A 12959-nucleotide genomic window follows, 5' to 3' on the forward strand; every position below is an offset into this window, starting at 1 on the left:
TAGGTTAAAAAACAAGTATCCTGCGTCAAGATGAAATTCCTCCTTTGCTGAAACGTGGTTTGGAAAAATATTTTACCATTATTTCTCCTTTCAAGAGGTTGACCTTGGATTGTTAATCTTAAAAATATGCAGCACAGATCAGTTTTTTGTTTATACAGAAGGAAAAAATGCCACGTTTCTCAGATCACCTCCCTAGAGTTTGTGGAAATAAACCCAAAAACCAGAGTGACTGATAAATGGATTAGAGGCTAATCCAAGAGTGACAAGAATTTCATGCTGTCACAGTTGGTTTTATCTTGCTAATTTGCCATTGTTTTCTTGCCCTCCCATTATTCTTGTTGCAATTTGCTATGCATCAATGTGTGCATGTTAAGAAACGCTGTAATTCTGTGTGAAATGATAAAGCTGGAGCCTTGGAAGTGGAAATGCTTGCATTTTTAGGCTCCGCTGATGTATGTTATACCCAGGCTTCATCCCCGTTGCTCAGCTCGGGCGGCCCTAAAATTTCCGCTGAGCATTTGGCACAGTTCATCCCCTGCTGTCTCAGACTCTGCTAAGGAGGCTGCCAGGTCTGAGCCTGCTCCACACAGGTCCCGGGATGCAGCCCGGCTGGTGCCAGGAGGCATGGGGACTGTGACGCTGCTGGGAGAGTAATCTCCCAAAAAACATTTACCTACAATTATGTCTTTTCTAATGACCCTACTAACAGCTGACTTAGAGCAGGAGGGCAGCGCTGGAGGATTGCAGCGGGGACTGCCTGTGCGACGTGGCTGCGGTGGCAAAGCAGACCCGCAGGGCATCTGAATGTGGTGAACGCTGGAAGTTAAGGGGAGAAAGAGAGGAGAGCAGCCGTGAGCGTACTGGAAGGGAGTAAGGTGAAGAAAACGTTTTGAAGCCTGGGCATGAAATAAAGAGGGTGGCTGGGAGCGCACCTGGAGCTCCCTCCAGAGCAGGGATGCGCGGTGCCGCATCCCCCAGGTGCTCACAGGGCGCAGGTGGGCAGGGGCCTGACCCTGCACCGGGCTGCCCACGGGGGCTGCAGGGCTCTACCCGTGGCGAGCTGCATGTCAAAGCATCTCTTCCTTGGGTGGGGAGCAGAGAGGTTTGAGCAAGAGCTGCATCTCCTCCTGCACTGCAGCAAGAGCCCCCGGGGCTGGCGTTTTTCCCTTCTTCGGTTAAAAGCCCTGTGTTTCTGTGGCTGTTTTGAGGGGGGTGTTATCACTGAATATAGGCACTTTTTGGAGGTTCTTGCTGATAGTGGGAATTGGAGGTGACTCATTTCTGGAGCGTTTCGTCTTTTATTGGCCGCAGGGAAGGAAGGAAGCAAGGTTTGCCGCGTCACTTACAGTTTGGGTGGCAGTTCCCAGATTTTACCCTTTTAAAATACATGTCATTTCCAGTTACGCTTTACAGGAGCGTGAGGAGATTGCTGTGCATTTATCAAGCAGTTTTATTTTCCTATCCTGTTTCATCCTCACCCAGTTTTGAGAACTGGGGCACTATTTCGCAGGACTACGTCCATGTGGAAGGAGCTGCGGGATTTTTAATAGACTGAAAAGTACAAATAACACAGCACCCAAATCACCACGTGGGACCGGGTGTGATTGAGAATTAGAGCTGGGGGTGAGCGGTTGTGCACGCTCAGGACCCCCAGGGGGCTCGGACGGGGCAGGTCTGTGGAGGCATCACGCTGGAGGACCGAGGTGAGGAGCATCTCAGGGGGGCGGTGGCGCTGCCCCCTGGCACACCTGGTGGACGCCGGCAGGCTTGTTGGAAGGAGATCCTCTCTGAGATAGTCTGGGGCTCATCCCTGAGTCACCGTGAGTGGTCATGCATAGCAGACATACGTCTGCAAAGGTAGAGCCTACGTGGTGTAAGATGCACCAGCGCAGGCTCTAGCAGCGATCGCTCTCGAGGCCAACCGCCGAGGCTTGGAGGTTTAGCGGTGAGAACGCAGTTAAAGGGGAGGCCCTCCTAAGTGCCTTCGTGTGCGCGGTCTGTGTGCTTGCCCTGCGTGGAGCTGCAGCTCCCCAAGTCTCACCTGGGTGATTTACGTGCCTGCGGATAAATCACACTAATTGGGACATTGGGCAGAGCGTTTAAATGAACGCAATGAGGAGTTGTGTAATTAGGAGCGTTTCAATAAATGCTGAGATCATTGGACTCTCTGGCCCTAATGGAAAAGAGGAGGTATTCAAATCACCTACTATTTCCTGCTGGTGGTTTTGCGCTTTCTGACACTGTTTTTCTATAGCAAAATAGAGAAGTCCAAGAGAAACTGCGGTCTCTTTGCAAATTCCCTCTTGATTTTGTTCTGTAGAGGCCGAGTTAGGTTACAAGTGTCCGAGCGCAGGCAAAGCTGCCGGCTGCTCTGCGGGGTGAGGCTGGTGCCCGCAGCCTCCGGACAAACTTTCACCCTCAGGGACCCAAGGAGGAGCCAGGTTCACCCGGTGCTCATGCAGGAGCGATTGGAGGTCAGCAGCAGGCCGCTAATTCGAGCTGCTTGTTACTTCTGGCCTCTGTTAGGTTTCATGAAAATTTACAAAGACGGTCATGGAGTTCAAATTGCATTACTGGTGACCTGTGCACCCCTTCATTCCCTCCTCCACCAAACCCTGGTGTTCTGATGTATTTTAATCAGTGAAAATACCGAAGTAGCACTGGAATGAGACTTGGTTTGAGCCGGAGAGTAGGCATTGTAAGCAGGGGTTAAATTCCATTTTCTTCCCTCCAAGGAGAAGCGCTTCTCCCCGTCCCTGGGGCAGGAAGGGTTATCTCAGATGCTGCAAGTGCCGGGAGTCTTCTCTAGTGCGCTACTGCTGAGAAGCAGGGTCGCAGCCCTGCTCAACTCAGTGGTGCAACTGAAGTCAGTGTGATAAAGAGCTCCTCAGGATTGACCCTGCACGTATAAATATTTGGTTATGAAATGTGGCGTGCACGTATGAAAATATTTGCCTGAATGGAGTGGCCCGAACTTGCTGATGCCAAGGGAGGAGGCTTGCTGCTCTCGGCGTTACGCGAGGGTGTCGTGGGAATCCAGGGACCTGCCACCAGGCTCGGAGGAGGAGGGCTGGAGCACGGAAGAGTTAATTTGTAATGGGAGAGGAAACCTCGGGGGAGGAGGAATGGAATTGGTAACACAGAAGTGGTAGGATTTCAGCCCCTGCAAGAATAGGCGAGCAATCGCCGTGATAAAGAGGAGAGGTTAAAACAGTGCAGATGCAAATGGCAAAGCTGTGTGCGCTAGGGAGATTTAGCAATGTTAGGAGACACCCTGAAAAAAAAGTAAATAAATGAGACACAGATAAATGAAACTTTTTTTTTTGGTATCCTTTCCTTCCTTCCATCTTTCTTCTGCCAGGTTCCAGTTTGAAATAGATTAATTTCTGTCTGTACCTGAAGGCCTGTTATGACAAATAAAGATCTGAGCAGGCAAATGGAATGGAAATATTGGGAAATGACTTTTTTTTTTTTTTTAAATGTTGATCTATTCGGAAGAATGACCAAGCTTTTAAAATGTGAATACAGTTCTGAATATATATATATATATATATGGGGTGCTGCACATCTTTATTAACTGTTTCTATTATATTATTTCCTATTTTTAATGCTCGAGGCCTTTTTAAAATGGGTTTTATGGAAATGCTTGTTGGAACGTTTATATAAAATGGACATGCATCACATAATTGTCCATTGCAAAATGAAGCCAGCAAATCACGGTTTCACATTGCAGTGTGACAGAAATCACAAATGTTTTTTGTTGTTTTCATTTTCCTGTTTCACTTCCAGCCCTGCAGCCCCAGCCGTGTGCTCCTGGCTCCCTTGCCCATTACTGCGCGCATCTCCAGGTTGCAAGAAAGCAGTCAAATGCTGTGGCCATTCATCTCTGAAAGCTTATAATGAGCTTATCAGGAAAGAACTATAAATACATCTTGTACTCCTCTTGCACTGCAAGACGCTTCTTCAGGCCACGAATAATTAGGTTGGCCCACCTAAGCTAATTACAAGCTGTCTCACCATTGCAAATACCCTCAGGGTAACATTGTTAGGACTCTTTTACCAGGTTAATGGGTTCTCTGTACTCTGAATATTAGGTTGACCTTTACCATTGTGACCAAAAATGCACTGTATGGGATCTTTTGCCATGTGCCCATTCGTGATTTGTTCTCTGTGGAGAGCCTCGTCTCTCCTTCTTGGCTGGTGCTCGGAGGAGAGGAGAAGCCTGCCTGGAGCAGACACCCTCGAAGCCGTCCATCGGCCCAAGAGTGCAACTCCAAGAAGTTTTTTGCAAGCCTTTTTGAATTGCAAGGTGGAAGCAGGTCCGTAGCTTGTCCCTGTTTGCATTTAGAGCCTCTGCACAATTTGAAAGGTTGCTTTTCTGCTGTGATTACCTTTCAGATCTACTCAGTGTGTTGTCTGGCAAACTTGACCCACCTGCTTATCTTCAAGAAAACAAATGCAGCAGCTATTGCTTACTACAGAATGTGAGCTGAGCCGCGTTTTCTTTTTTTCAGTGGGCTTGCTGTGATTTTGTTTTGACAGATTGAGCTGTGTTTCACTTTGCTTTCATTTTTCACCCTGTCAAAGGAATTTCTAGTGCTCGCCCCCTCGCCCCCCTCCCGCCTCTTGCTGTCTGCCTGGATCAGCGCACCGAAGCAGTGCCTCCCTCTCCTCTGCATTGCTCGCCTGCAGCTCGCCGTGCTGCAGAGCTCTGAGCTCAGTGGTCCCGGTGGGAAGCTCAGGTCCAGCCCTGGCCATGGTGGTGGGCAGCACGCTGTGCCCTGGGCTCGCAGCATCGCCCCGTGGTGGATATGCAGGAGGTTATAAGGGCAGGTGAGCCTCCAAAGGGGGACGACTTAAGCAGCTTGAAAGTTTTGTTTGACTTTTGTTCTGTGTTTCCTCTGAACTGCCCTGATGTGTGTGCCTTTGGCTGGGCCACTTTCGCTGCTCAGCATCAGGTGGGCCATGGCTCTGCCGCAGTGTTATTGCAGGGGATGTGGGACTGAAGCTGTTCTCAGCTGTAAAACCTGGTTTTTGAGGATTTAGGGCTAGGCTTCCTTCCATTCCTTCCCTTAGCTGAACTGCACCCCTTGTACAAGCCCACGTTGCCATCACTGGGGCCTAGGGAGTCTTCACACAGCTCTGATGTGTTGCTTATATCAGGATAAAGCAGCTATTTAAGTGAAAGAATTAGAAAATTATAGGGTTTACATCTAGCTCACTCGAATATTGGCACAGTTAAGCTGACCTGGCACTACGGGGTTGTAGTGATGAGTGAATGTCTGAGCCACGCTGATCTGAGCAAGAGGAAGCTGGAATCAGGTGTAAGCACAGCATCTTCGTGACAGCGGTTTCTGAATAGCCTCAGTAATGAAGTGTTAGGGGAATCTAGCACGTGAGATGTTGTAAATACATCAGGGAAGGTGCAATCCCTGCCCCTGGAGAGCCTATGCACTAAAGAGGACAAAAGTACAATAACAGAGCAGCCGTCAGCACTGCGGTGCGTGCGCACTGCTTGGAAACCAGGCGTGCCAGCTGCCTCCTGGAGCGAGGCCGGGTGTCATAGATACCCGTGCTTTGTTTGTCCTTGTGATCAGGCAGCGGCCCTGTGTCGGTGCAGGCAGCGCGCACGCTGCTTCCCCTGACCGTAAAGGCACTGGGCCCTCCCCTGTGTCTCCTCCTGCCCTGGGATGGGCTCTCCTGGGACCGCCTAGCGCTCCTCTGCCCGTGAGGGATTTAAGCGATCATGATCACGTACCAAATCCCTAAGCACCTTTTCTTTCTCTCTTCCACACTTGGAGTACTTTTTTGGATGCAGTGTGCCTGCTTGATACTGCATTTCCTGACACTCGTTGAGCTCAGTTGCAGTCCGGCGACCAGCAGGCCTGGCTCAACTGTGAAGTCTTCCAAATTCTCTCCTGGTCCCTAGAAGTGTTCTTAGGACAAGCAGAGGAGATTTATTTGTCTAGCTGGTCAGATGGAGGTTAGTGTGAAATAAAATACACGCATGTGCTCCTCTCGCCCTCCCCTGGTGCCGGGTCAAGGCTGGCTTGTTTTTCCCGGGTCCTCCCGCTGGCAGAGCCTCTGGGGGCTCTGGGCACTGCTCCACGTGCTGTCACTAGGAGCTTACTTTGCTGCTCAGAAAATTCCCCATCTTTGCAAACCTCCCCCGTGGCTATCGTATGGCAGCATCCTTCACGTTACACATCTGGTAGTGGGGAAAGAAATCCACTTCTGTGTAGTCCAGAGATACACCAGGGTAAGTCACGAAGCGGCACACAGCTCGGTTACAACCCTCTGCATGGCTGCGGGCCTGGTGCAGGCCCGGTCTCGGGGCCTGGCCCTGCAGCGTGTCCCCTCTCAGGTGTCCCTACAGCGTGGGACCCAGCGTGCTGGGTACGCCTCGGCCTGCTCGTGGGGTGCACGGGGCACGGCCAGGCTGAAGGCCTGGCCTGGAGGGGAGGGATTTATGTCCCAGAAGGTCTCTGCCTACAGCAAGTTGGTGTTCAATGACATCTGCCCTCCTGGGGCTGAGCATCCTGCTCCTCTCCTGCCTACCACAGCTCCCTTCCCTGGTACTGGAGAGAGACTGTGGATGGAGGGGAGCTGGCATTAACCTTGGAACCCAGCTTTTTCTTTCCACGCCTCCCCTGCGAATGTTAAATGCTTCATTCCGTGTGGAGTTTAGCTACAGGTTACATTTAAAATATGTGCTGAAGCCGAAAGTGGCTGCGCTGGTAGCGAGAAAGAAATAAAAACAGCGACTTGAGATGGCAAGATAGGAGACAAAGAGGCGGAGGGGCTGTAACTGACTTATTTATAGCAGCCTAGAGAGCAAGAAGTATTGCAGAGGACACAATTCCTATAATGTTTATGTAAGGCTGTAAGAAATTGATCCCAGCTTAGATATGTTTTGTTGCATGCTGCTGGTAAGAATCATAAAAGTGATGTAGCAAAGTTTTGAACACGGTGTTACTGCTGGTCTTTTTGATAGCCTCATTTGCCACAACAAAAACCTTTAATTTGTTATTCCTGCCGACTCCGGTTGTGTTTGCTTCAAACTCCTGTGCCGTTTCTGCTTGCAGAATTCAATTCCTTCAGGCTGCAGTTCTTTGAGGCAGAATCTTTTTTTTTTTTTTAAAAAAAAATTCTCAGTAATTTAAAAAAAAAAAAAGCTTGGGATTTTGCAGAAATATGTGTTTCACAGAGGTGTTTTCTTACAGCTATTATCTGTAGGGGAGTTTCCAGCTGAGGTGGACCCAGCAAGTGTCCAAGGGCAGCCTCAGCACAAGCCCTGGCCTCCACGGGGGCCTTTTCCACGCGTTGGCCTCCCTGCTCAGCGCGTCCCAGCCGTGCTGCGACCAAAGTGGAGGCGGGATGAACCACCCTGCGGGCTGGAGATGCTACTGGAGTGGCAGTTTTACAGCATTTTGGTTGCTTAGCTTGTCAGCAGGGAGTGAGATGTTGGGCATTGCCAATGTCCTGTAGACGTCAGCAGCCCAGGGCTCCGGGCTGCTCAGCAGGACCCTGTCCTGCTCTTCTGTCACATCTGGAGCTTTGGAAAAGCCTTTCCTCTTGCTGTCCTCCCACCTGCCCACGGCAGTACGTGGTCAATCGTAGTGTCCCTGAGCATCTGTAAGCCACCGCTGGTAAATGAAGTTACTTTCACCTGTTTTCTGATGCTCTCTTTCAGTGAATGCTTCCAACTGCTTTTCTCTCGGATCTTCTCTAAAGCAACGGCGTCCCGTGTCCCTTCAGGAACCGCATGCTGTAAAGCTAGTAGAATGAAAGCAATAAAAATAAAACACATGGCTTGCTTGTAAAGACTAAAACCAGCAATAAGAGACACAGGAGTGCTGTTTTCCTGTCTGCTGCCTTGCAAGATCCCTGTTCCCCTTCTGTAGGGCTGCTGGAAGGGCTGGTGAAGCGGTTCAGGGTGGTTGCACCTGGTGGGACTGGCTCTTTTGGGACAGCGACTGGTTAGCACTTATCCTGGCTTTGACTTCATGTCTGATAACACAGTGCAGACAGTGGCGGGCCTTCATTTTTGTGGATAACTCAGAGAAGACCGTAGATGCTCATTTGGCCTTTGCTTGCCAGAGGTTTAAGAGGTTATGAACCTCGTGTGCTGTTTCAAATGAGGAGCGTGGGTGAGGGGAGGAGAGTGCTGAGAGGCTGTTTCAGCACGGGTGGGTTGGGTTCGGTCCAAACTGGTGGTGAACAGTGCAGTTCATGAGCTGCTGCAGCCGTTTTTAGGCACACATCTGCCCATGTTCTTATGTTATTTCAGTAACATGGACGCAGTATTGTGGAGCTGCACAAAAGCAGTTCTGCAGTGATTAACCTGCTGATCTTAGGTCTCTGCATGACTGCTACTTGCATCAATGGAAGTGGCACTTGCCGCTTGCTTTCTGACAGAGCAATGGGGTGAGGGATTTTAATTGCCATTTCTAGTTTCACTGATGATAGCGAGTGGAAGGAGTCTGCAGCTGACATTCATTCTCTTGGAGCAATCATCCCGCAGGATCACGGAAAATGATAGCAGGGAGCAAAGTGCTGAATCCCATCCAGCCTGCTCCCACCAAGAAGGAAAATCAATGGAGGCACATCTAAAATGGCAATGACTGTGGGGAGCGGACTCGAGAACGTGGCACTCGGAAGAAAGGACTCGATTCTGTTTATTATTTGTCGTATTGCTTGCATCATGTCTGCCATTTTTTGGTATAGCTTTATGTGAAAATGAGGCACAATTCTTAAGTTGCATGATGTTGAATATGAGGATATTTTATTTGAAATTTATTGACTGATAAAAAGGCTGTGCTAGGGAAAGACCGAAATTTTTACAAACCCATGTCTATAAGGTGGATTTCTGAGTTTATTTAGATACCAGAAAAAGCGTCTTCACCTTAATACTGCTATTTTTATTATTAGTGTTATTTTGCTGTTAAGTGCTGAGTATCTTTGAGCCTTCACTGGCTGTAGAGGGAACTGCAAGATGTTCAGTATATCCGATACTTCCTATGTACAAGGTCCAACCATGGATTTGAGTGCCTGGCACCTCTAGAAAACATCTTGATTCGTGTAATGTAAACTTAGGACAACCAAATTAGAATCAGATGCTCCTTCCCAGCCCTCCCTCGCCCCCTGTTTCGGTCCCAGGCCAAATGGTTTACCGTGGAATACAGCTGAATTGCTTGCTTTATCTCATAAAACAAATAGGCCTTTGTTCCTCTCTCAGACTGACGTTTTCCTTAACTCTGTGTTGTGGCTTAGCTGTACTGTACCTTTCCTCTTCAGCTTTTTGATTCCTCTCTCGCAGTTACAACAGCCTCAAATGCAGCCCTCACCAGTAGCTGACAGAGTTGTCCGTTCCATGCCGCAGGGATCCTGCTGCACAGACAGTGGAGATGTGCTGATAAATTCTTTGCTCTTGTTGTTTTTTTTGTTTGTTTTGATGTAGTCTGTATCACTTCCCATTTACAACTGCTTTAATTGTATGGTTGGAAAAACCCTCTTACTCGGCATTGGGAAAGGAAGCGGAGTTTAAAAGGAAAGCAAAAATACTTAATCTTCAGCATTTAATTTAATAAACAGTATTTTGGGGTTCCTTTTGCTACGTGCTACCTTTTGAACTCTGTAAACCAGCATGCAGATCCAGTTCACAATAGCGTCACTGTGTTGAGCCGCGTAAGTAAACACTTTAAATGGGAGGAAGCACCTGCGTGTTGCTATTGTCTCTCCTCTTCCATTAGCAAAAGTCTCTGGGCTGGCTCTGTTCAAGCCAAACCTTCCAGTAACCGGAGCTCCGCGGGCAGCGGCAGGGCACAAAGCAAACCTCGCCGTGGTCGGGCTGCGTGCTGCCATGGAGGGGAGCGTGGGTGTGCGTGTGGATACGCGGACACGGGTGGGCTACCAGGCGCTCACGCATCTCCTCGGCCTGGGCCCCAAAAGAGCAGCTTTTCAGAAGTACGGGAATCAGCAAGGTAGGTTCCGGACACGATGGCTGCACCTGGAGCTGTTGTGGGGCTGGGGATGCTGATGAACCCTCAGGGTTGCTCTGAAATTGTCGCTACCGTCTTGCTTGTTGAATTCATGTAATCAGATGTTTGACTCGATTGCTTTCCTGCTGAGTTTATACATTTTTTACAGCCCAGCACCATTGCTTGATGAGGAGCTGGTTAAAGTGTCGGGGTTATATATATAAATATATATATAACCAGCGACGAGTCCACGAGACGAGCTTCAAAGCTGGAAACGCTGCCTTGTGTAGAAGAGCCTTAAAGGCTAAAATCTCATTAGTTTACACAAGACAGGTCAGGAGGTGACTTACCAAGATTTAAAGGTATCTGCAAACAGCAGATCTTTGCTAGCACAGGGCTTCTTTTGATCTAGGAAACAACAGTGTAAAAAAGTCCCATTACTTACTGCTGAATTTGAGTAAGTTAAATCTAGAAAATGCTAGGATGGATTTTCTGTCTCCAGGGCTGTCTGTGGCTAACAAGAAGTTGTGGGCAGAGTAGAGTTAGCTAGACAAAGTGCCTGGTGTTGTTTAGGAGACCTTGTTAAAGGAGGCTCACTTTTGGATTTCTGTTTTTTCAATCTGTACATGTTAGAGGCGTTTGGTGGCAAAACACCCGGGGAGTATGGACTACATGTCAATTATTAAATGTTCATTTCTGGTGTTTGAGATACCTTTGGTAAGATGCTAACTGTTATATTATTTGTCCTTCTAACATTGGTTTTCATTTAGGAGAAATTGTCTTTGTGCCCTCTAGTGGAAAAGCTCTTTATCTAAAGGCTTCCAAGTTGGGGGAAGTTCTTGCAAAAATAGTGGAATGTGCGAGAAAGGTCATGGAGGAACAGAGCGAGCCTGGAGAGACGAGATGGCGAAAGGCAGATGTGCTCCATGCCACCTCTGCTTCAGTCCTCACGAAACATAACATTAATTACATTCACTTACACGTAACTTCTTCAGGTAGGAGCGATAAGGGACTGTGAGTAGAGAAGGAAGAGATGATCCAATACTCCTGTTGGCCAGGCTTGATGAAATTGCCCTAGATTACCTGAAAAAAACAGTGTCGGCAGTCACCGAACCACTGGTGATTGCCATCGGTGCTCACAGAGGATGTGGTGGGGAGGGATGAGGAGCAGAGCGAAATCCATGCCAGGCCTTTAACAGGAGAAGGGAAGACCCAGAAAATGCAGGATCGGAGAACTTGAGCCTGGTTCTGGAGGAATTTGTGAACATCAGAGAGGTGGAGGAGGAGGTGGTCAGAAGGAAAAGCTAACTGGGGAGGAAAAATAAAATGAAATGGTAAATCTGTCCAACTTGCCTTTCAATGGGATAAATACTTGGTGCATGAGATGGTGCTTTTGATGTGACCAAGGCTTATGAGCAGAATTTCAGGTCTTGGTGAAATGCAAAAGTAGTTAGACCCCAGCACGATGAAGCACAGGGAAGGTGAAGGTCCAGAAGGTGCCAGGAGCAGGAGCCCGATGGCCAAATGCAAGAGGAGGAGCTGGGTGGGACGTGGTGAGGGAGGCTGCTGGGGAAGGCCAGCTCACGCGAGTCAGCAGCGTCCCGAGGGCTGAAAAAAGGATCACATCTCTCTCTGAGTCATCCTTACAGAAGCGGTGTGTGTAAGACTTGGCTGATGATAACTTCCCGTTGTGCTGAGCGGTGTGGGCAGTGCGTGGCGGGAGGAAAACGCTCACACTGCTGCGTCTGGAGATGAGCCGCGCAGACTGGGGGCTTGGAAAATGGGGCTGGAGAGGGGAGGCTGAAGGAGCCGTGTCTGGAAGTGCAAGCCTGAGCGCAGGCAATTCATTTTCTGACACACAAAAGATTTCTGTAAAAAGGGTAACGATCAGTTTTTAGGAGCCATTGGGGGAAAATACCTTCATTTGCCTGAAAAAAATATTCAAGGTGAGTGTTGGGGGGGAGAATTTCTCACTGTGAGGGTAATGAAGCAGGAGCAAAAGAAATTGCAGCTCTGCTTCATGGGGGGATTTGCAGAGCAGTTAAACGAGCGCCTGCTACGGATGGTGTGTGTTAAACCCATCTCCGTGGGGTTCTGGGCATGCGATTGCTCCAGAATTGCTTTCTACCCCTCCATCACCACGGAGGGGTAGGAAGGAGGTGAAGTGCCCATTTTCCATGGGAGAACCCAGCTCACGTCAGGCAGTGACAAAAACGTTGAGGAAGGTGTGGGATTTTTTTCTGTGGCACTTCTTATTAAATGTTTTCCCCCCACTCTTGCTCCCTGTCCATCCCCTCCCCATGCAAGGTCTATTTTAGTCGTGAACCCATCAGTTGCTACCGGGGCTTTCGGGGGCCGGGGGTCAAAACCAGTAGCAGTGCTAGAGGCCGTGGCGTGGATTTGGGGTATAAATTCTGCTCTTGGTGCAGCCATGAAAACTTCAAGCACCGTTGTAGATCACAAATTGCTGCTGTCCCATGGATGTTTCCTGCCCTCTCTCTGTTCCTGCCTGCAGCTCCCATTTGGGGCGTTACAACAGCAGCAGAGGTGAACGTGGTGGAGTCCCCGCGCCCCCTCCCACCACCGCCATCCTTCCTCTTGTGGGATTGTCATTTTTGTTTGAATTTTAATTGCAAAAGCCGTTACATCACCGTTTGTTTGCTGCGTGCCATGAGTCACTGTTTGCATTTGCTGCTGTTTGCATCGCCTCTCCTCTCCCCCTGCCCTATGCCCGCGGGCACAGCTCGCCTCGGGGCATCTCCCAGCCTCTGCTTCTGTTTGAGTCTGCGATGCTCTGGGCTCCCAGGAGTGCAGGGAAAAGCGAGCTGACAGTGAAGATCCAGGGTTAGGCTTTTTACTTTTTTTTTCCTTTCCCTCCTGGCATTTTGTAAGGGCCCTTGGTCGAGTGAAAATACTCCTTGGGGACTCCTTCCCTGAGATCTCCGTGCTTAATAAGTCTCTCTCATTCCTGCCAGGCGG

General features: G+C 49.2%; 1 protein-coding gene across 31 annotated transcripts in view; it reads left to right on the forward strand.

Annotated features, from left to right (window-relative positions):
* MAGI1 (membrane associated guanylate kinase, WW and PDZ domain containing 1) overlaps positions 1-12959 on the forward strand; it is a 327075-nt gene that overhangs the window by 32062 nt on the left and 282054 nt on the right. Inside the window, exon 1 of one of the 31 annotated variants that reach the window (XM_048071932.2) lies at positions 9750-9983. The exons of the other annotated variants lie outside the window; for them this stretch is intronic. Coding sequence (XP_047927889.2) covers positions 9863-9983 — 121 coding nt within the window. The 5' untranslated portion in view covers positions 9750-9862. Of the gene's footprint in view, positions 1-9749; positions 9984-12959 lie in introns of those variants that run through there. 31 annotated transcript variants of the gene reach the window in all.

This window comes from Anser cygnoides, chromosome 10 (assembly GCF_040182565.1).
Source record: "Anser cygnoides isolate HZ-2024a breed goose chromosome 10, Taihu_goose_T2T_genome, whole genome shotgun sequence".
Classification (NCBI taxonomy): domain Eukaryota; kingdom Metazoa; phylum Chordata; class Aves; order Anseriformes; family Anatidae; genus Anser; species Anser cygnoides.